At 44.7% G+C, this 20,999-nt stretch overlaps 1 protein-coding gene across 1 annotated transcript; it reads left to right on the forward strand.

Moving 5' to 3' along the window:
- Nucleotides 1-10,115: 10,115 nt before the first annotated feature.
- slitrk5 (SLIT and NTRK like family member 5) lies at nucleotides 10,116-12,781 on the forward strand (the record flags this gene model as incomplete). Its single annotated transcript, XM_083758314.1, has 1 exon — nucleotides 10,116-12,781. Exon 1 carries the CDS (start codon nucleotides 10,151-10,153, stop codon nucleotides 12,779-12,781), a length of 2,631 nt encoding a protein of 876 aa, XP_083614440.1. The 5' UTR covers nucleotides 10,116-10,150.
- Nucleotides 12,782-20,999: the final 8,218 nt, after the last annotated feature.

Raw genomic sequence — 20,999 nt, forward strand, 5'->3', positions numbered from 1 at the left:
AGTTTTTAAGGACCACTTTTAGGCCAGTGCACCAGAGCAAGCTCTTGCCTTTTTTTAAACCCTACCCATTTTAACCAAATACATACGTCATACATACATACATACATACATACATACATACATACATACATACATACATACATACATACATACAGTATATGAGTTTAATGCAGGCTCGACCATCCAATGATCCGGGAGTGTGTTTTCACTGCATAAAAGGGTGCATGCTCGCCTTGCCGCACTTCAAACCATATCAGAGATGTTGGTTTGTTTTGTTTTCCTGCCACAGCTCATCACTCTAATGGTCAATTAGGTGTTGTTGTTTGCCCTTGTTTATTGTCTATCAGTCAATGGCCTTACCGGTGGAATACATAACTAGCACATTTTCAGACAGCAGTTGTGTTTATACAGTCAGACTGGCAGAGTGGAGGCTTAGATAATGCCGCTGTTTGTTTTATAATTCAGCATATTTTCCAGGTAGGCCACTTACAGCTATTGTATTGTATTATGCAGCACTATAGGATAATTAACATATGTTTAAACCCTGAATGAGTCACAGAGCAATTTAACAACGGGAACGCGAAGGCATCTTTGATGGACCTATTCCAGGCTCCTATTCTAGTTCAGTTCAGTGACTGATGGATTGATCATTTACATGCTTGATTGCGTTTAAATTGAAACCAAGTTAAACTTTGCTGCACTGGACCATATTCATAACCGTGACCTTTACACACATCACGCATGCACGCACGCACACACGCACACACAACACACAGACACATGACTATGCAGCCTACGTATTGAACTTGGTTGCGGTTCACTGGTCCGGCCCCTCTGCACCGGGGACCAGATAAGTCAATCCCATTTTGCTCGTCCTACGTGCACTTATCGCCTCTTCAGCAGCTCTGTTCATTTAAGCCCTCTCACTCCTTACGTTTGCGTGTTACCGATTCGACGTTTTTAAATTACCTCGCCTGCCGGGTCTGGAGGGGCCAAGAGCACGGAGAGCGGAAAACAAAAAGCACGAGGCCTCACCGCGCAAACCCCTCGTCTCGCCTGGGGCTGCGCGTGCCGCACGTCGCCACAACTGCGATGAATGCGCAGGCTTTATGCTCGCATGCGTTTGATCAGACATCAGAACTCAAACAATCAGTGGTGTGAAGTAGCCAAGTACATTTACTCAAGTAATGTACTCATTTTCAACTCTAAAGGTCTTTATAAATAAATAACACAGATGTTTCAGAAGTAGTGAAAATAGCAGATCTACAAGCTCACAATGTGGCGCGTTGCGAGCTTGTACATCTGCTATTTTCACTAGTTTGGCTCCCGGGTAAACATATAAGTTCTCTTTTTGGTTTTGAGTTAATGTTTAGGAACCATTTCACCAGACTCTAAATTTCTCAATGGACACGCTCGACCATACAGGTAGGTTAAAATCTAGTTTTAGTCGTTAAAATGATTCCCGGGATGTAGCTTCAAAATGTTTAATTAGCTCATATTTGCAAAGCTTGTTAGTTCCCGGCACGCAGGGTGCATGGAAAGTCTGCATACAGTATGTGGAGATTTTATCGGTTTGGTGGCATGACTGCTGGTTGAGTGTCACTATCGCTGACAGCAGAAGGCTTGGGTAGTCCTGGGTGGTCTCATTAGCTTGGATTCCACTGGTGGCACCAGAATGGGCTAGCCACGGGTTGAGTCATTCAGAGCGTCCCATTTTCTCCAAAAGCAACATTTTCTCTTATTTCTTTTTCCACATTGACAACGGAGATTATTATCATTATGACGCGACCGACTGGGTTGTCGGTCGCGTCAAAACCGGCGCTTTGGCACCCTTGCGCCGTAAACATTCTTTGTATTTGTCCTGGGTCCCCGGAACTAAAATAATAGTTAACCCTCCTGTGGAAAGCCGGCCAAGCAAGGTAGGGCAGCAGCAGATGGCCTCCGGCCTGCACGTGCCAAACCGAGATGATGAGGTTTGTGCAATATGTGCTTATCATAATAAACACATCTATGGCACAGCTTCGTTATGTGCTTCACAATCTGTCCTCTGTGTTCTTTGTTTACTATTTAACTCTATAGTACTGCATTTTGTTTGTGTCACCAGCAGATACACTATCTGCTTCCAAAGCTGGTCTCGGCCGGGTCTACCTTATTATGTAGTATATGGCTACATATCCTCTGCGAAGTCTGGCCAACATTTCAGCCCCTCTCTCTCTCTCTCTTCCCCCCTCTCCCTCAGATTTACAAATGTGCGTAACGGTACTTCATCCCCCTTGAACCTCGTATTGTTTGTACCAACTGTCTAAATGTGCCTACAATATTTAGCCTGCCACAATGTTCACTCTCTGCCGTGGCTGACTGTCAGCAGACGGTGAAGTGCGAAGGACTGATACATTTTGCAATGCCAAAACATCCACGCACACAGAGACCGGTAGCATTGCTACTGTACATAAGCTATAGTTATACAACGCATTAGGACCCACAGACAGACAGCATCCATGTGCATATGCTCTGACTCCAGCTTAAATTCCACAGTACATCGCATCCCCTGAGACTTGGAGTATTGCCATAGTGCAGGATGCCCTGTCAAGCAAAGTAAAATCATCTCCTGGTTGAGGGACATATTTATGCTTTACAGGTCACAGGATGTGTTAAACCTGATTCATGCCTCGCTGCACGGCAATGTCCAAGCTCACGAGGCGCCGCATTGTGACGTGAAGTGAGCTTGTAGATTGACTATTTTCCGCTGCAAGACACCCGTCATGACGAAGCCAGCAAGCCCCCACACCCCCTCACTGCACCATGTGTGAACAGTCACCATTACCATATGATGTGGGAATATACAGTAGCATGTACATTATCATAAGCCCCTCTATAGACACATATTCATCAGCAGCCTCTTGGGAGAAGAACAGAGGCAGCGTATCTTTAGATTTGATTTAATACGTCCTTTTTTTTCTCCAAATGAGTGAATAACAACATTGTGTGTCCCTTGTGAGATGCAGATTCCTTATTTCCCCTTCCTGCTTTTTATTTCCTACCACAGAGGCCGGTGGTTATAACCAGAATGGCAAACCACAGACAGACAGACTTGTCTGTCTGTCTGTTACTTTCTTCCATCCATGCAGTACTTAGTTTAGACAGTTTTTGGTTTAGAGTCATTGGTTAGACCAGTCATTAGTCCTACAACTACAACCTATCTCAAACCCTCACCCTAAACCTAACCTCCCACGGGGCAGCACACTTAAACCTAACCTTAACCCATGTCTAACCAATGACTAGTCTAAACTAAGTATGCACCCCCATCCATCCATCTTCAACCGCCTATCCGTAGTCGGGTCATGGGGGCAACAGCTCCACCAGAGAGCTCCAGACTTCCCTCTCCAGAGCAACATTAGTGACTTCCTCCTGGGGGATCCCGAGATGTTCCAAGGCCAGTGAGTCGATGTGTTTCCTCCAACTGCGCCTTGGTCTGCCCCCCCGGGGTCTCCTCTCAGTAGGACGTGCCTCGAGGACCTCCCTAGAGAGACGCCCATGAGGCGTCCTAACCAGATGCCCAAACCACCTAAGCTGGCTCCTTTCCAGGCGAAGAAAGCTGTTACTTTCTTTATCAAAGCAAGTGGCACACCATGCAGGCAAATGGTATACCCAGTGGTTTTCAACTAAATAATGAAGAGTTACTAACCTTAATGGTCCTTTATTGGATCTGTAACTTTTGAGAGAGTAAAATGAAACCGTCCATTTGGTTTCATGTTATGCTTTCAAGAATAAAATTATTGTTAAACATCTGCATTACTTTTCATTTCCAATACGATTCACAATTAGATAGTGTAGAATTATTGTTATTTTGATCAACGTTTGCCTGTTGTCTCTCCTAAGACACAATACAGCATGGAATCGTGGACAAAATCTTATCCAACGACAACAACATATGTTGGGTCTGAGAAGCAAAATCCAATCAAATGGTGATCCATTCATAAATCATAAATGGTGATTATGAAAAGGGTTGAAAACCACCGGTATACCCGATTAAACACTAAACGAGTGGATTGTATTTATCTGACCTCAGCATGGTACATGCGCTGCATTTGTTTACTTGTATTATGGTAATGATGATGAGGTTATCAGGAAAAAAGAAAGAAAGAAAAATCAAATCATGCAATACATGCTAAGCTCACTCTTGCGTGCAGATGTTCTTATTTAATGACTAAATTGTTTGGCGTGGCACTTTGTGTTCTTTGCATGTGGCCTATCAGTACAACACCCACGTTGTGACCTTATTAACCTTTGCAAATGTTTCACAAACACACGCACGCTTACACACGCACGCACACGCGCAACAACAGTCTGCTATACAGTAGGCTATAGGAGTCGAGTTGTGTGTACTATTGATTTTTGGTTTTCGCTTTTGTTTCTTCTTGGATTAGAGTAGAATTATTTACACCATTGTTTATACACTATATAAAAAAGACATGTCATTATGCCAATTGATTCTTCCCAACACAGATTTCTGTGTTGCCACTGCTGTTGTATCCTATACGTATGAGCCTTCGTCCTATACTCCAGTGGTTCCCAAAGTGGTGTCCAGGGACCCCCAGGGGGTCCTTGAGGGAGTTCCAGGGGGTCCCCAGCTAAATGATAGTTAGGAACCAAATGCACCCTGATGGGTCTGTAACTCAAGAGAGTGTACAAATTAATTTACATTACATTTGTACATTCTCAGAGTTAAATTAACTTGGAGTTTACAATATATATACCCAGAGATATAGAAATGCCATTGAATGGGCCTAATTCAGGTCAAACCTGCGGTCCTTGAAATTAAACTGGTTGAGAATCACTGCTAAGAGCCGTACAAGTCTTCTCTCGTGGGGGTCTTTAATTGGCGTATATTTTCGAATGGGGGTCTGCAGGCTAATGAGTGTTAATTTGGGGGTCCCTTGACATGAAAGTGTTTGAGAACCAGCACTGCTATAGCCTACTCCTCCCGCCCAACACTCCCTGCTGACAGGTCCACCCCGGCCTGTTGGACTGCACGCAGTGACTAATATCACCCTCCCAAGTCTCCTCCACCCGGCCAATTGTGTTTGTAATGGCATAGATGCTCGACAAAGCCGGTTGCACACCACGGTGGATTCGAACCCACAACCTCTGTGGTGGTGCTGGTGGGCAGGGACATTACCATTGTGCCGCCCAAGCGTCTCATTTCCACCATTGAACAATTTGTTCATGTTGTATCTGTTCTCTGTTTTGATCTTCTGTATATTTCCCCTGAGAAGAATAATGGAGGAAGAAGGGAAAAAAAATACCGTGCATGTACAGGTCAAAAGACACATAATAACCATGTTTATTACATGCACGAACGCACGCACGCACACAAGCGCCGATTTCTGCAGACACAGCCTACAAAACATGCAGACAAAACACATACAGCACACCTCTTCACCCCAAAACCACCACATCAACACGCAGCTTCTTATCAAGGGTATTACTCTAACATCAGCAGATGTGTGTGTGTGAGAGAGAGAGAGAGAGAGAGAGAGAGAGAGAGAGAGAGAGAGAGAGAGAGAGAGAGAGAGAGAGAGATGGAGATGGAGGGGGGTGTTTTGTGCTTTACGACAGAGACAAACATCGCCGTTTCTCCCCACACGTAACCCCGCTGCATGCCTGTGGGTGCTCCTTCATCCCCGCATATAGGATGCAGGACCGTTAATGCGATTACGGATGCCGGAGACTTAAAGATAATTTAATGCATCTCTCTCCACGGCTAATTTTGGGGTTGCCACATCCTCTTATTGTTGTTCTGCGTATGCTAGAGAGCGCATGCAGGGTTGACTTATTACCACACAATACGGCTGACTAAGTGGGAAATCTCTTTGGACATGCCGGCCCCACCATACGCCAGATTTAATTCGATTTTCTGTTAGGGCTTTACTTAAGTGCTTCTAAAGTTTACTGTCCTCCTACGACTGGGGGTTCAATAGGGCAGCCCTCGCTTTGGCTTCATTTGCTCTTATAACGATGGGCAAATAAGCCACTATTTTGGTCAAATGCTGAGTTCTTAGTGCCGGAATAAAGCAGCATTAGCAGGCTACACTGTTTAGCCGGAAATGGATTAAGTCAAATCCCAACATTTCTCTCAATAGAGATTCCATTTGTAAACCCATGCCATTGACAGTAGGGATGTGCTTATTGCTTAATAGCTTTCTTTTTTTAGGCTAGTCCCAAAAGATAGCATGAGTTGAGAGAAAATACAATTTGCTCATTTCAGTTCTGTGAATTGCAGACGCACGCATTGAGCAGCCGGTCACATTTTCCTCCATAGCTTCATAACTTTGTTTTCAGGGATTTCACTATACTGTACCTTCTCAAGGGATTGGTTCCATAATGAAATCCTGCCTATAGGCCAATCACCATGTTTTCAGAAACAATAGGGCTGGGTATAAGGCATGTTTAGCAGCTAAGCCTACCTGACAGGTTTGGGGGTTTAAAGAATAATTCCTCTCAGGTGAAATCAGTTTGAATTAGCTTTGTGGGCAGAGCAATGAAGCAGGCTGATACATTCAGCGTGAATGTCAGCCTATAATGTCCCTTAACGCCTTACCACTTTTAGCCAGGAAAAATAAAATGAAAAATCGGACTGGAATCGTATAATGGCAGAGTAGGCTATACTGAGGAGAATCAGGAAAATATACATGGATGGAGATTTATTCTGATTGTGGTTCTGAGTCTGAATGTCAAACACATGGGACTAACAGCAGAATAATTACACACTGACAAATCAACCACTTGTTATTCTTCAGCATATTAAGAATGCACTTGAACAGCAACCCAGGCAGAAATGCAAGCATGCGGGGCCTAGTGCCCCACAGGGCACTAGGCCCACTAGGGCACTAGGGAGGAATAAATCCCTGTAACCCCCTGAAAAGCACATAAAACTGCATATCATCATATCAGTTTATCTATCATCTCTTCTCCTTTAATCTAGTGCAATTTCCTTCAGACCCCTGTCTGTTAACAGCACTGGTGGCAAACAGTGTTCAGGTGGGGTCTAGATTTCGCAAAAAAAAATACTGCAGCCCACCCAATCAGAAATGATATTTTGTGGTAATTTTCATATTGTCTAAAAATAAATATCCCCCATAACTTTTGAGAACCGGCCCTGCAAGCATGGGAGCTGGACACAGTGGACAGAGACGAGGCTTTCTTCATCATTGTGCTGCCCTCTATGGGTCTCCTTCCAGCTCCCTCCCTCCCCACCTCCGCCACCACAACCCACACACCCCCTCCCTCAGATTATCATATCTCCCATTGCCCGCATTAAATTGCTTTTCGTTTTCCAGGCTGTGACAGCCTTGAGATGGGGATTTATGCATTTCTACGAGTTATTTCGCGTGTCGTTACTGTGTGGTAATTGTTTCATAATGCGTGCGTTGCTGAGGGGAATGCGCTGCTGGTTTGCGCCGCCGACCAAGATCAAGTTCCACTAGTTGAAAACGTTGGTTGGTGGTGGAGAGCGAGGCTGAACATTATAGCCTATAACGATTAACACGACTGGGGGGACGGTCGGTATCGGATTCATTTGCCCCCAGGCAGAAACGTGACATAAAATACTCCCGAGATATTCGTTCGATTTGAACAGGCGGCGATTGAAAAGAAGAGAGACCTCGGGGTTGTTTAGATCTATACATAAACTGATGGTACAAGCCGTACCAGCTGGCAGAAGGCTGTATAGCCTATGCAAGAAGGGGACCGGTGCTTCTCTCGGCTCGTCTCATCGCTGCATAATATGGATGAAAGTCACACTTGAAAAGAAGATGCCTGGTGCGCCGAGACTTATTGTGTGATGATGTGGGATAATCACGTTTTCGACCTGTCCCCGTTTCTCTCTCATGTGTGAACTTTTTGGAAGGGCTTTATACGTTTTCCACATTCCGAGATGAGACTGCTAATTTCCGGAGGAGGAAGAAGAATACAGGAGCCGCTTATGCCGCGCTGGTCGTCACGTTATTGGCGTGAATGAGACAGTGTTATGCGCTCTTCAGTGCTCGGTATGTGGAGCTAAATACAGGAGAGACTCGACTTTAAGGATCCTCTTTTTTATTTATTTATTTATTTGTATTGCAGCCGACGAGGGACGAACGAGAAAAAAAAGAAGAAAAAAAAACACCACAAAAAAACCCATCACCAAATCCATGTTTTCAAGGAGGATTCCGGGGGTAGAAGAGGCATAGCCCTGGATTTTCGGGATGATTTGGCGGTTACCAGACTCACCACCACGGTAAGAGCACAATTAATCTGTTCTCACATGCAGGGACATCTAGACATCTAAAAGCGATTGTGGTGCTTTGCAATGTAGGGGACAGTCCGTGGTGCTGAAATGTCCGCGGTCGCTCCACTTGTATCGCAGCATCGAAGTTGATCCGGATCTCAAATGCTGTTGAGCAAGGTGTCCACAGACCACAGCTGTTCTGGCAATTTCTCGCTCATATATATATATATATATATATATATATATATTATATGCTATAGCCTGCATTTGTTTTTACATGAATTAATTTCGTTCCAAACAATGCTTCAGCACAACGAATCGCACCAGTATAGGCTACTCAAGGCGTTCAAGTTATCGATGGATTTTTCTCAATCTTATGACAGGAATTAGCTGGAAATGTAAGGAGAGAAGGAAAGTAGCCCTGTCATGCAACCGATAGGCGAAAGCATCAGCATAATGAAACATGCCACCATATTTTAGAATCACTGTGGAGCGCATTTTCTCCGGGGTGATAGATCTCTCTCTCTCTCTCCCTCTTTTTCCCCATTTTCCTTTTCGCAGCACATACTGTGTGTGTGTGTGTGTGTGTGTGTGTGTGTGTGTGTGTGTGTGAGAGAGAGAGAGACAGAGACAGACAGAAAGAGAGGGGGCGTGCGTGTGTCCGCGTGTTTGTTCTTAAGTGTGAATGCGCACACGCGCGCGAGAGAGAGAGAGGGGGGAGAGAGAGAGAGAGACAGAGAGAGAGAGACACCCAGCCGGCTCTATAGCCTACCGGATGCGATAAAGACTAGGCCTACTTGATTATAGAATTATTTATTCCCCATCAAAATGCAATTGCCAACAGACATCCGGTAGATCATTTGTCTTTGATCAACTCCCTTCATTTCTGTTTTTGCCAGCGGGCAGGAGAAGGGCTGTGACTGTCGTCTTGTAGGATGAGACTACTACAAATTGCCGTTGCAGGCCGGATTTAGGACGAGCACCGCTTGCTTTATTTTATTCATTTATTTGTATTTTGAACACTGTCGTTTTGTTCATGACAGCCTGAGATATTTCCCAAGAATAATATGTCAGTCATAGACCCACATATAGGCGATATTGATTCTCTGCTCTTATGCCGCTGGACGTGCGTGAAGAGAGAGGGGGAATCCGACAGTTTCTCCACTGTTTTCAAGTCGTCGGGTATGCGGGGTGAGTGAGAAATCATCTTGTCGGTTGTGGGCAGATAGTTGGTTGCCTCTTCGAGATGTGATGTTACTTTGATAACGAAAAAAAACGAGGGCTTTAAATTGGATTATCATCACGGGGTGGCTTTTTTGCCTACATTGCTGCGTGGCACGGTGGCATGCAATCGTTTGACAGTGCGCTTTTTTCTATAGGATCGAATTAGTATTATTACAGCCAATAGGAAATTATTCGCTTTTTGCGAAACGGTTTTGGAATCCAGGCGAGCTGTCAGAAATGCGCAGTGGCTGTCCACCGCGGATATTTTCCACAATCAACATGATCATTACATCGAAGTGCATATTTATGGCAGAGTGCTCCGTGAAGCCCGCTGCTTCCAACGATAATGGCCAAATTGATGCCGGCATATATATGCATGATTATCTGTATAGCCTGTGTGTTTTGCACGTCTGCTGTCTTCTTGTCACTTAAAAAAAATCTCAACAGCTGACTATGTTATGAGGTGATTATGAACTATCAAATTGTCAATAGGCCTGTAGCCAGCATCAAAGATATATATCTAATTAATATTGTATTAGCCTGTGTTTTTTTTAAATAGAACCCATCCTATTTTGTTTTCTTCTTTCCCTCCTTTAGATGACACCTCACACTGGCACCACACTTGAGTGAGCTGGGGCACCCTCTCTCCCACGAAAAATGCATATCTGGGTCCTGAAAATAATCCTTCTGATTGCATCATCTCCGAGGCTGGTCGAGATGTATGACAATTATGGGGAGATCTGTCGGAGCCTGTGTACGTGCGAGGAGAAGGAAGGCGTCCTGACAGTCAGCTGTGAGAACAGGGGCATTGTCAGGCTGACGGAGATCAGCCCTGTGCACTTCTCCATGTATCATCTCCTGCTGACAGGGAACCTCTTGAAGAAACTGTCAGTCAATGATTTCATCAACTACACAGGGGTGACTATCCTGCACCTGGGCAACAACGACGTCTCCGAGATCGAGTCGGGTGCCTTCAACGGACTCCAGGGATTAAAAAGGCTGCACCTGAACAACAACAAGATTGACATTCTGAGGGACGACACGTTCGTGGGGCTGGAGAGCTTGGAATACCTTCAGATCGATTATAATTACATCACGGCCATCGAGCCCAACGCCTTGGGCAAGCTCCACCAACTGACGGTGATGATTTTGAATGACAACCTTCTTGCTGCCCTGCCGCCGAACATTTTCCGGAACGTGCCCCTCACACACTTGGATGTGAGGGGCAACCGGCTAAAAATGTTCCCGTACATTGGCCTCCTGGAGCACATGGACAAGGTGGTGGAATTACAACTGGAGGAGAACCCGTGGAATTGTTCCTGTGAGCTTATCTCGCTCAAGGCCTGGCTGGAGAGTATATCCTACACCGCTCTGGTGGGGGAGGTAGTGTGCGAGACGCCGTTCCGGCTCCACGGCAGAGATCTGGACGAGGTGTCAAAGCAAGAGCTCTGCCCACGGAGGCCCATGGAGGACACCGCGAGGCCCGTGCCCCCTCTCAGCACCAATGGATATTATCAGACCACACCTGTGGCCGTCACGGCCTCTGCCACCTCGTCGGCGGTGCTGAGGTCCTCTTCTAGGCCCACCAAGGGCACACGGCAGTTTAATAAAACAAGGTCAAAGCCCACCTCACGAATACCGGGTGGCAATCCATACAACTATGGCCCCATCATTGCTTTTCAGACCAAATCTCCTGTGCCTTTGGACTGCCCCACTGCCTGTACATGCAACCTGCAGATATCTGACCTTGGGCTAAATGTCAACTGCCAAGAGAGAAAGATTGAGAGTATTTCTGACCTTAAACCCAAGCCATACAACCCTAAAAAAATGTATCTGACTGGGAATTACATCCCCGTGGTGCGGAGATCAGATTTTGTCGATGCCATCGGGTTGGATTTGCTTCACCTGGGGAACAACAGGATATCCCTCATACATGACCGAGCCTTTGGGGATTTAACCAACCTACGTAGGCTGTATTTGAATGGTAATCTCATGGACAGGCTTACGGGAGAGATGTTTTTTGGACTGCAGAACCTGCAGTATCTTTATTTAGAGTACAACAAAATCAGAGAGGTTGACGCCGGCACTTTCCGCTACCTCCCCAACCTGCAGCTGCTTTTCCTCAACAATAACCTCCTGAAGACCTTACCAGGGGGCGTCTTCGCCAGCCTCCCCTTGTCTCGACTCAACCTGCGCAGCAACCACTTTCAGAATCTGCCGGTGAGCGGCGTCTTGGACCAGCTGAAGCTGCTGGTGCAGATAGATCTGTTCGAGAACCCGTGGGATTGCTCCTGTGACATGGTGGGCATGAAGATATGGCTCGAGCAGCTCAGCGCCGGCACCGTGGTCAACGAGGTCATGTGCGAGACCCCCAAACGCCACGCCGGCATGGACCTGCGCTCCATCCAGTCTGATTTGCTGTGCCCGGATTATTCCGATGTCGCCGTGTCGACGGTGGCCCCGACGGACGTGGCCGCGGACGAGCGGTCCACGACGACGGAGGCCCCGCAACGCTTCAACACCCCCAATAGCACCGTCCCCCTCTCCGTCCTCATCCTGAGTCTGCTGCTCGTCTTCATCATGTCCGTCTTCGTGGCTGCGGGCCTGTTTGTGGTGGTCATGAAGAAGCGCAAAAGGTCGCAGAGCGACCGCACCAGCACCAACAACTCGGACGTGAGCTCGTTCAACCTGCAGTACAGCCTGTACAGCAACCGCTCGGGCCCCAAGGCCAAGGCCCCCGCCGGCCACGTCTACGAGTACATCCCGCACCCCATGGGTCACATGTGCAAAAACCCCATTTACAGGTCGAGGGAGGGCAACGCGGTGGAGGATTACCGGGATCTCCATGAGCTCAAGGTTACGTATAGGAGTAACCCGGATGAGGAGAGGGACGGCGGCACCATGAGGAGCCCCACGTACAGTGTTAGTACCATTGAGCCACGCGAGAACCCCTCCCCAGTCGTTGACACGGACCATTTCTTCCGGGGCATCCTCGACCCCGATAAGCAGTCCCCACACCAGCCCCTTCCGTCCATCCCAGCGGGGGCCAATCTAGAGTACAAGTACACAGGGCCCGTGTCGTACACTTACAACCCCAACTTTGATGTCAGACGTCAGTTCTTGCACCCGGAGCGGATAAGGGAAACGGTGCTCTACGGCACGGCGCCCTGCAGTACTGTTTATGTGGAGCCTAACAGGAACGAATATTTGGAGCTAAAAGCGAAACTGCAGTCTGAGCCCGATTACCTCGAAGTCCTTGAGAAACAGACCACCTTTAGCCAATTCTGAGAAACTAGGATCGTCAATGTTAACAAAGTGTCTCCCCCCCCCTCCCCCCCAACCCCCTTGACCTCGTTAAAACACTGGCTCAGTTTCTATAGGGTGCCTTGGCAGTGGCACATAACAACACACAAAAAAAGAAAACCAGATAAAATGGGGTGTGCCGAAGAGTCTTATTCTTATTTCTGAAACATGACATTAGAGGAATGGATACAGCTTTCTTGAAACAAAACAAAACAACAACAACACAAATGATGACAACACAAACAATACACGGATGAACAAAGTTGCTCTACTTAACTGATGATGATGATGATGCAAAATCTATTTTTCTATGGTGAAGATCCGATTACACACAAAATGTAAGTGTACAGGTGAAAAAAAATCTTACCCAGTTACATTTTCAGGAATATAACCATACTTAAGGTATATTGTGAATCAGAAAAAGGAAAAAAAAAAAAAAACAGTTTATAAAATCACTCTTGGACAGAATCACTCACTGTACAGCAGAGCTTCAAAACTGTGTGAGACTATTTTCTGCTGTAGTCTGTAAGTAAGTATTTATTGATATAATCTGCCATGTCTTTTCAAAACTTTTGATTCCACATCAGTATTACCTGTGTCATCATACTCCACCATCCTCCGATGAAAACGGCTTATGTTTGTACTATCATTTACTGTAGCTCGGCATTGTAAAAGTGGCTTTTTTATTTGAAGTGGCACACCCCCTGCCCTCCCCAAACCCCCCCCCCCCCCCCCCCCCCACCCAGTGTTCAAAAGAGACTGCGTCATTTGAAGAAAATGAGAGAAATAGAAAAAGAGGAAAAAAATAAAATGTCTTTGTATTGCTTTCTGCACTTTTCGAAATTGGGAGGCGAGATGGCCTTCGTGAGCTCTCATAGAGGTGACTATTATATTAAAAATGAATATGGGTATTCATTCTTAATATGTAGAGTTGATATGTTATCAAAATGAAAATTCATAAATGATATTTGAAGTAATAATTATGTTGTGTACTACTGCTATTTTAATCAATGTAACACCTATTTTTATACTACGAGCATTCGCAAATTCTCTATCCCTTATCAATTTTATTTGTTTTGATTGCTTTGCACTTAATGCACTATATTGACCAAACTATGTTAATGTCATCAAATAAATATGATGTCAGGTTCATATCATGTGCTTGTGGGGGACCTCAGGCTGTTGCTATGGTGATATGAATGGAGGCCATTTTGCATTTTCAGCCAGTTGTGGTCAAAAGTCAGATAATTATTTGAAAACCCAAATTCATGACGTCACCCAGTCTGAATCTTCAGGTATTTCGTTTGAACGTACATGTTCCATGGTCTGAAGTTACTTTCGGTTTGTTTTGTTTTAGAGTGAACGTCTAAATTTGTTTGAAAAAAGAAATGTAATTGAATACCCAGCTTTGCTTGTGGGCTCCATCCATGCAGATGAAGATGCATTACATGCATTGCTCAAAAGGGACGGTTAGTGTTTCAACAGAGATTCTAATCAATATGTTTCAATCAATGTACATTATCTGAGGCTGTCCCTTGCAATTAAACCATGACAACAACATCAGCATTACTGCCTGGCACGTGTTGATTGGTTAATTTGTAATAACACTGCTGGTGTCTGCTTAAATGTGGAAAATGTCCGGTCAATTTTGGTATTTGGATAATGGTAATGGATGCAATCAAGCAACACTTTTGACATCAATGAGAGAGAATAAAGCAGCATTAACAGTTGTGTATCTGAGGACCATTAGCCTCATCCTTGGTCTAATGGTTCATAATCTCCCCTGGTCTTTTACAGCTAGTCATAAAAAGGAGGAAGGTACTGTACATGCTGTAACATCAGCAAAGTGAGACTTTGGTTTTGGTTGTATACTGCAAGTCACTATTGACACAGCACACTTCATTTCTGGTATAATGCAGAACAGGCCTATATGAAAAATGCAGAGGATAAGACTGTGACACCATTTTCACTGTGCCGAGAGCCTTGCGATTTAAGAATCCAATGTTACCTCACTGAGATATAGTGCTGCTATTCATTACTCTATTATTGCATTGAATTACTAGTTGTTTGTCGTTCTGTTTTGTGTTTGTGGGGTTGTAGAAAATAGGGGAGGGGGGGGGCGTATCTATCTATACAGGGTCTAATCAGGGTCCCCTTGGTGTGATGGAGCTTTTCATAGAAGTCCAGAATGGGAACAGAAGGCACCGTTTGGGAGATGAGATGAGTCCTGGAACAGAGCATACAGGAGACAGTGAATGTTTCGTGTGTAGCAGGGGACGTGCGTCATGGCCAACAAGTGTTCCAGCAACATCAACTTAAACCCTATACTTAGTTGACAGTATTCCCAAGGGTTCTACAGCACTGTTTCCCCAAAAAGTGGGTCGGGACCCATATGTGGGTCGCAGAACCAATTTGTACGGGCCGCGAGTAAATAAGCCTAGCCCTTTATGTTTTGTTTCCTAGATTTTGTACGACGTTTTCAAATGTTTTAACCAAACGACAATACATAAAAAATACAAATCCAAGTTGTGAAAACAGCAGATCTACAAGCTTGTAGATTGGCTATTTTCACTAGTTTGGGTCCCGGTTAGACATTGCATTTCTCTTTTGGGTCTCGATTTTTTTTGGGGAACCACTGTTCTAATAATAGTGCCCCTCCTGTTTTTGCGCTACACTAAATATACTCACAATGCATCGTGCCATGTGGTGAGATTGTAGATTGGCAATTTTCGCTGAATGTTTGCCAGGAAATTGGGATGCTAGGAATCATGTGGCTAACTGATAGTCTACTCCATCACATGGCCAGGTCACTTGCCGATAAATTATCTTATATTAATCATGTTGACATTTTCTGTGGAAAATCGGTTTGGGTATTCGTAGTGGCACGATGACGAATCAATGTGCCGTGTTAAGATGCTCTGTGTGATAGTTCAGTGTTTACAGTTGTCGACATGAGGCTGGCTTTTTTTGTAGCTTTTCATAAAGCCATGCTAAAAAAAACATTAATTCATGTGTGTCGTGGGTGTGGGACAAGGACAGGTGACGTCTGTAACAGCTTACAAAGGATGGCTACAGTAGTCCGAGTGTGTGTGGGAGTCGACAGTAGCAAAAGGTTTAGAATGTCAGTCGGACAACAATCCATTCCTCGGTTTTATTGGATTTCTCTTTTCAGACTGTTCCCACAATGACAAAAGAATCATCACAATTTTCACAATCAATCATGCATGCTCCAAATGGCTGTTCATGTGCATGCACACCTGTGCTTGTGGCATGTGTGTATGCGCTCACGCGTAAGTGAGCGTATGTCTGTATTGCTGTGACCCTCTCCACTGCTCGAACTCTCCTATTCACGACTAATGGAAGGCCGTTGCGCCTAGTGTGTGTGTGTGTGTGTGTGTGTGAGAGAGTGTGAGTGTGTGTAAAAAAGTATTTTGCTGTTCAAATAATGCTTTAAATCAGCAGATGAACTCTTGCAGTTTTAAACAGGGGGAGGTGCACACAGTGTTTTGATACCCAGTGTTTTCACTGACTCACAACACTATGTTCCCAGCGGGATTGTAGATCAATTAAGGCAAAATGTATTATCTCTGTCTGTGTTGCATGTAGTGCTGCTGTGTTGTGTGGGATGTTCTGAAGCCACTGGTCTGGGCTGTCCGGTGTTTGTTCTCAAGCCTTCTTAAGCCATTAAACTGTTACTTTTCATGATTCAAATACTAAAATAGCGAAAGTAGCAGATCTGCTACTTTTGTGTGACGCTGTAGCATTATCTAGTAAGTAGGGCATTAATTTACGGAAAAAAATATAAAATGTGGAGATAAGAGCTTTCCGCCCGACAGCAGCGATTAGCAACGCACTGCACTTTCTTTCAGAAAACTGTTAAGGATTTAGAAGGCATTTGTAGAATTGGCCTTGTGTCTTAATGGGTTAAGTTCTGTAGCTACAGAAAGACAGCGTCTGTCTTGCTGAAGCTATTTTAGTTTTTCATGCATGGGTTCTTCAGCTTTGTCCTTGATTTAAGTTGTACGTTTCCACCACGTATCTGTAATCTTTTCTTTTTCTATGTTCTTTTCATTTAATTTATTTTGCTTTCATAATAGAAACTCCCTCATGTCAGGTAAAAAAAAAACCCATCATGCAGCTGTCAATTTTCTTTGGTGGGTTTTGGCTGATTCATCAGCTATTGTTTGTATTGAAAATGGTACATTTTAAAATGTGTATGATAGTGAAAGTCACAAGAAAGTGGGATACATTATTTATGCTCGTAGAGTGTAGACAATATCAGACAGTTTTTTAGTAGTCCTGGGAGAGCCCCAAAGTACCCCATTAGGGGTATACACATTAAGAAACACTGGTTTAGAGAAGTACTTGTTTTGGTGAGATGATTTAAAACCGTGTTGCCTCTACTGAGTGAATCAAACGCAACGCAGATTGCGATGTAGTCGTACGGCAGCATTTCTAAAACATATCAAGGACGCAAAATGTATTTGGCCGTGGACCCCCATCTGAAAATATTTTCAAGATTTTGTGAATGTTTTGAAAAGAGCAAGATCTTCAAGCTCACAGCACATTGTGTCGTGGCACGTTGTGAGCTTTACTATGTTCAAATGTATTTAGTGGTTAAAATGGCAGATTTTATGCTACATATATTAACCCATTCTGACCGGGCACCCATTTTGGTGTCGGCATCATGTTATGCTTTAGCTATTTAAAAATAGCAGATCTACAAGCTCATATCGCGCCACCGAGTGGCGCGATACGAGCTTGTAGGTCTGCTATTTTTTGAAAAATCGAAGAACGACTGACATTTTTAGAATCTGATCTCAGGTCAGAATGGGTTCATCAGACCAGTGTGTGTCCAGCGGGAACCTCGTTATGAATCTGATCTCAGGTCAGAATGGGTTAAGACATTTAGCAACTTGCACACTGAGGCACATAGAGGCATTTAGCCCTTCTAGGAGCTCTGGGGGCCCTGTACCCCACTTTGAGAACCACCCGCATAAAGATCCATTAGACATCCATTAGATGAATTGGTGAGGGATTGCTGTTCCAGTATTAGATGGGAATTGTCTTGGCACTATATACTAGGCTACTCTACAAAGCCAAAGTGCATTAACTACGTTTTTGGGCACATTGAATCATTTATTTGTCTCAAAAGTCAAGTCAGCCTTCTTGATCTGGGGATAAACAATCACCCTCATGCACAGATATACATTTGCAAGTGCAATATCACTCGATAACCCATTTGGCTGCATAGCCAATTGAACCACTGAAAAGCCCTTTTTTTAATCCGTTTAATTTGTTGCTGCAATTTGACTTTGTAGGGCAGCAGTGTTGACTTTGACAGCGATTTTTTTTATTTAGTTTAGCATCTGTGTACTGCATGGTACTGGAGCAAGCATCACCTGCTGAAGCATTTCAATCGCTATATCAGCACTTGCTGGACCAATGGAATAAAATTCCATTCAGTTTTGGTCATCTCAAATATCAGAAGAACTAAAATGTATTTTGGCGGGCCGTGATTGTGTTTAATTGCCTTATACTCAGCTGTGTGCCGAATGCGAATCGGCAATTTTCGGAGAGTGACACCTAGCACACAACCAAGCTTAAAATGACTTGTTTTTTAATTGTACTGGATCTCTTCTGCATTAGTCTTTAAGATTAAGATTTTTGTGTAGTTTGTATTCATCGACAAAATTGTTGGTAGCCTATATTTAGTCTTTAGTTTTAGTCATCACAGCTTAGTTTGCATTTACTTTTTGTTAGTTTGCGTCAGTGAAAAAGGTAGTCGGCGAACATTCTTCGTCATAGTTTTTAGTCGACAAAGTCAACACTGTAGGGCAGCATAGGACTGCTGCATGATGGGAAAACTCTGTACTGCAATGTGTGCCTGTGGTATATCAGCTGACCAGACTGTTTGTTCAGAACACTGAGATGAAACTGGTCCAGCAAGAGGTAGTGAGGAAAATGCTTCAGCAGGTGATGCTTGCTCCAGTACACAGATAACGTTGCTGTCGGACAAAAAAAAAAGGAAAAAAAGGAACCCTCCTATCTCCATATTTTAACTTTGTGTGTGCTTTTGGTAAATTAATTAATTAACGCCCTACTTGATTGTACTATACATTGTCACACAGAAGCATCAAAAGTAGCAGATGTGCAAGCTTGATGCGAGTTTTGTACATCCAGTCTGAGGTTGAGTACACAACCTGCCGTGTCTCAGGCATGTCATCATATGCGAAAACATATTTTTGTTAAAGGAATGTCACAGGATAAAGTGATAGAATAGATAGTCAGTGATAGAAGCCCTTCAAGTTATAGGTGAAACATGTTAAAGTTAAAAAACGACCAAAATAGCAGATCTACGCGCTCATAACGTGTTGCATGACAATGCGTTGAGTTGTAGAAAGTATACACATTAAGTCGTGTACAGTAAGTGTATTTCAGTGCTACCTTCAGTGCTTTGCAGAGCTAAATTGTCAAAGCTACACATCCATCCAGCTACACATCCATCAAAAATGGCGACGGGGAAACGCGCGTCAGCATTTGGGATTCGGGTCGCTTTGAATCTGGTTGTTATTGGCTCGTAGGATGTTGATTCGCTTGCTTTCGTGGTTGGTACACAGACAAGATCGTCTCCATAAACATAAACAGGGTGTGGAGGTACAAAATCGGAGCGGAGCCGCTTCTCCCTTGTGAGCATATAGTTCTGCCGTTCGAGCCAACAAGATGGGGTATATACCACACCTGGGCCAACTGATAATTCTCAAATCCCATCTCATCCTTTAATGATTTGTTTACTTGAGCTATACCAGATGGCTGGACGTTGCCAAGACGTGCGCCAGGAAGTTTAGACGAGGGAAAAGTTTCAAGAGCGGACCGAGTGTTAAGGGCGTGCCGTTGAGTTGAAAATGTATTGTCGAGATGTCTTGAGTATATTTGTATCACGTTGCATAAGCTAACGTGATACAATTCAGATTGTGACGTGGGCTAAGATGTACGTGATGTCACGTGAGATTGCGCCCAGCTGTCACACATTCCATGTGATCATGCTGATTGTATAGTGGGTTGTACAAAGACGTGTTCCTCTGTGTTCACCTTTAGTCTGAGGAAGAGCCTTGCGCTCGAAACGTCGCAGTCACCTTTAAAGGCATCTATTCTATAGCATCGGAGCCCTCAGTGTGCAAGCTCCTTTTTTTCCTTCTTCCTAAGATGTAGTCATCATATAAGCCAAGCTAGCGTTGTATTCATTTATTTTTTGTCACTGCTCAGTTGTCAGAAAGTGGAAGAAACATTAGTTTGTTCATAGATGGCTTGCGTGATCGCTGTTCCGGTTATAGCAATTGACAAAAAACGTTGGTTTCCTGCTGTGATAATAATATATGCATAACCGTTGCATTGTGTGTGTTTACCTGCTTCTCTGTGTGTGTGTGTGTGTGTGTGTGTGTGTGTGTGTGTGTGTAGCAAATTCTTCTTGACCTCGGCACGGACTGTACGCACGTCGCCCCGCGCCTCTATGTGCCAGTCCTAATTAGGCTGATCGGCGGACATCTTGCATATCCCCCAGACAGAGAAGAGAGAGAGAAAGGGGGTGTGGGGTTTCATTGTAGGTGGTGTGGACAGATTCCATATGCTCCTGTGCTGCCTCGCTCGCCCCCTCTTGCACCCATCCACACGCACACGCACACGCGCACGCGCACGCGCACACACACACACACACACACACACACACACACACACACACACACACACACACACACACACACAAGATGCTGCCTCCCTCTCCCTCGCCTCCTCCATGGGCCCGCGTGCCACTATGGTGTGCGTGCCCGTCGCGCGCCGCCCCTTTCCACCTTCATGATGATGCGAGCAATTGAGTTCAAGGAGATTTGGGTAATTGAGAGGGCAGGGATGGCATCTGACAGGCACCGATGGCTCCAATGATTACTTTAATCAGACTGGTTAATGGAATTCCTTCAGGCATGTAAAATGCTCAAATGCTCATCAGTAGCGCTGATTCCCCACTCCCCATACACCCCAACACGCACGCAGCCACGCACGCACACACCAATACCCCATCACACCATGGGTTTATATTCATATTATATATTTATTTGTCACTCTCATCCCAGCCTTCCTAGGCATGCGTCTTTTGTGAGTAGATTAAGTTAAAAAAGAAGTGGTTGTTGTTTTCTTTGAACAAAGTGTC

The sequence above is a fragment of the Protomyctophum parallelum genome (genome assembly GCF_964188405.1).
Source record: "Protomyctophum parallelum genome assembly, chromosome: 23".
Classification (NCBI taxonomy): domain Eukaryota; kingdom Metazoa; phylum Chordata; class Actinopteri; order Myctophiformes; family Myctophidae; genus Protomyctophum; species Protomyctophum parallelum.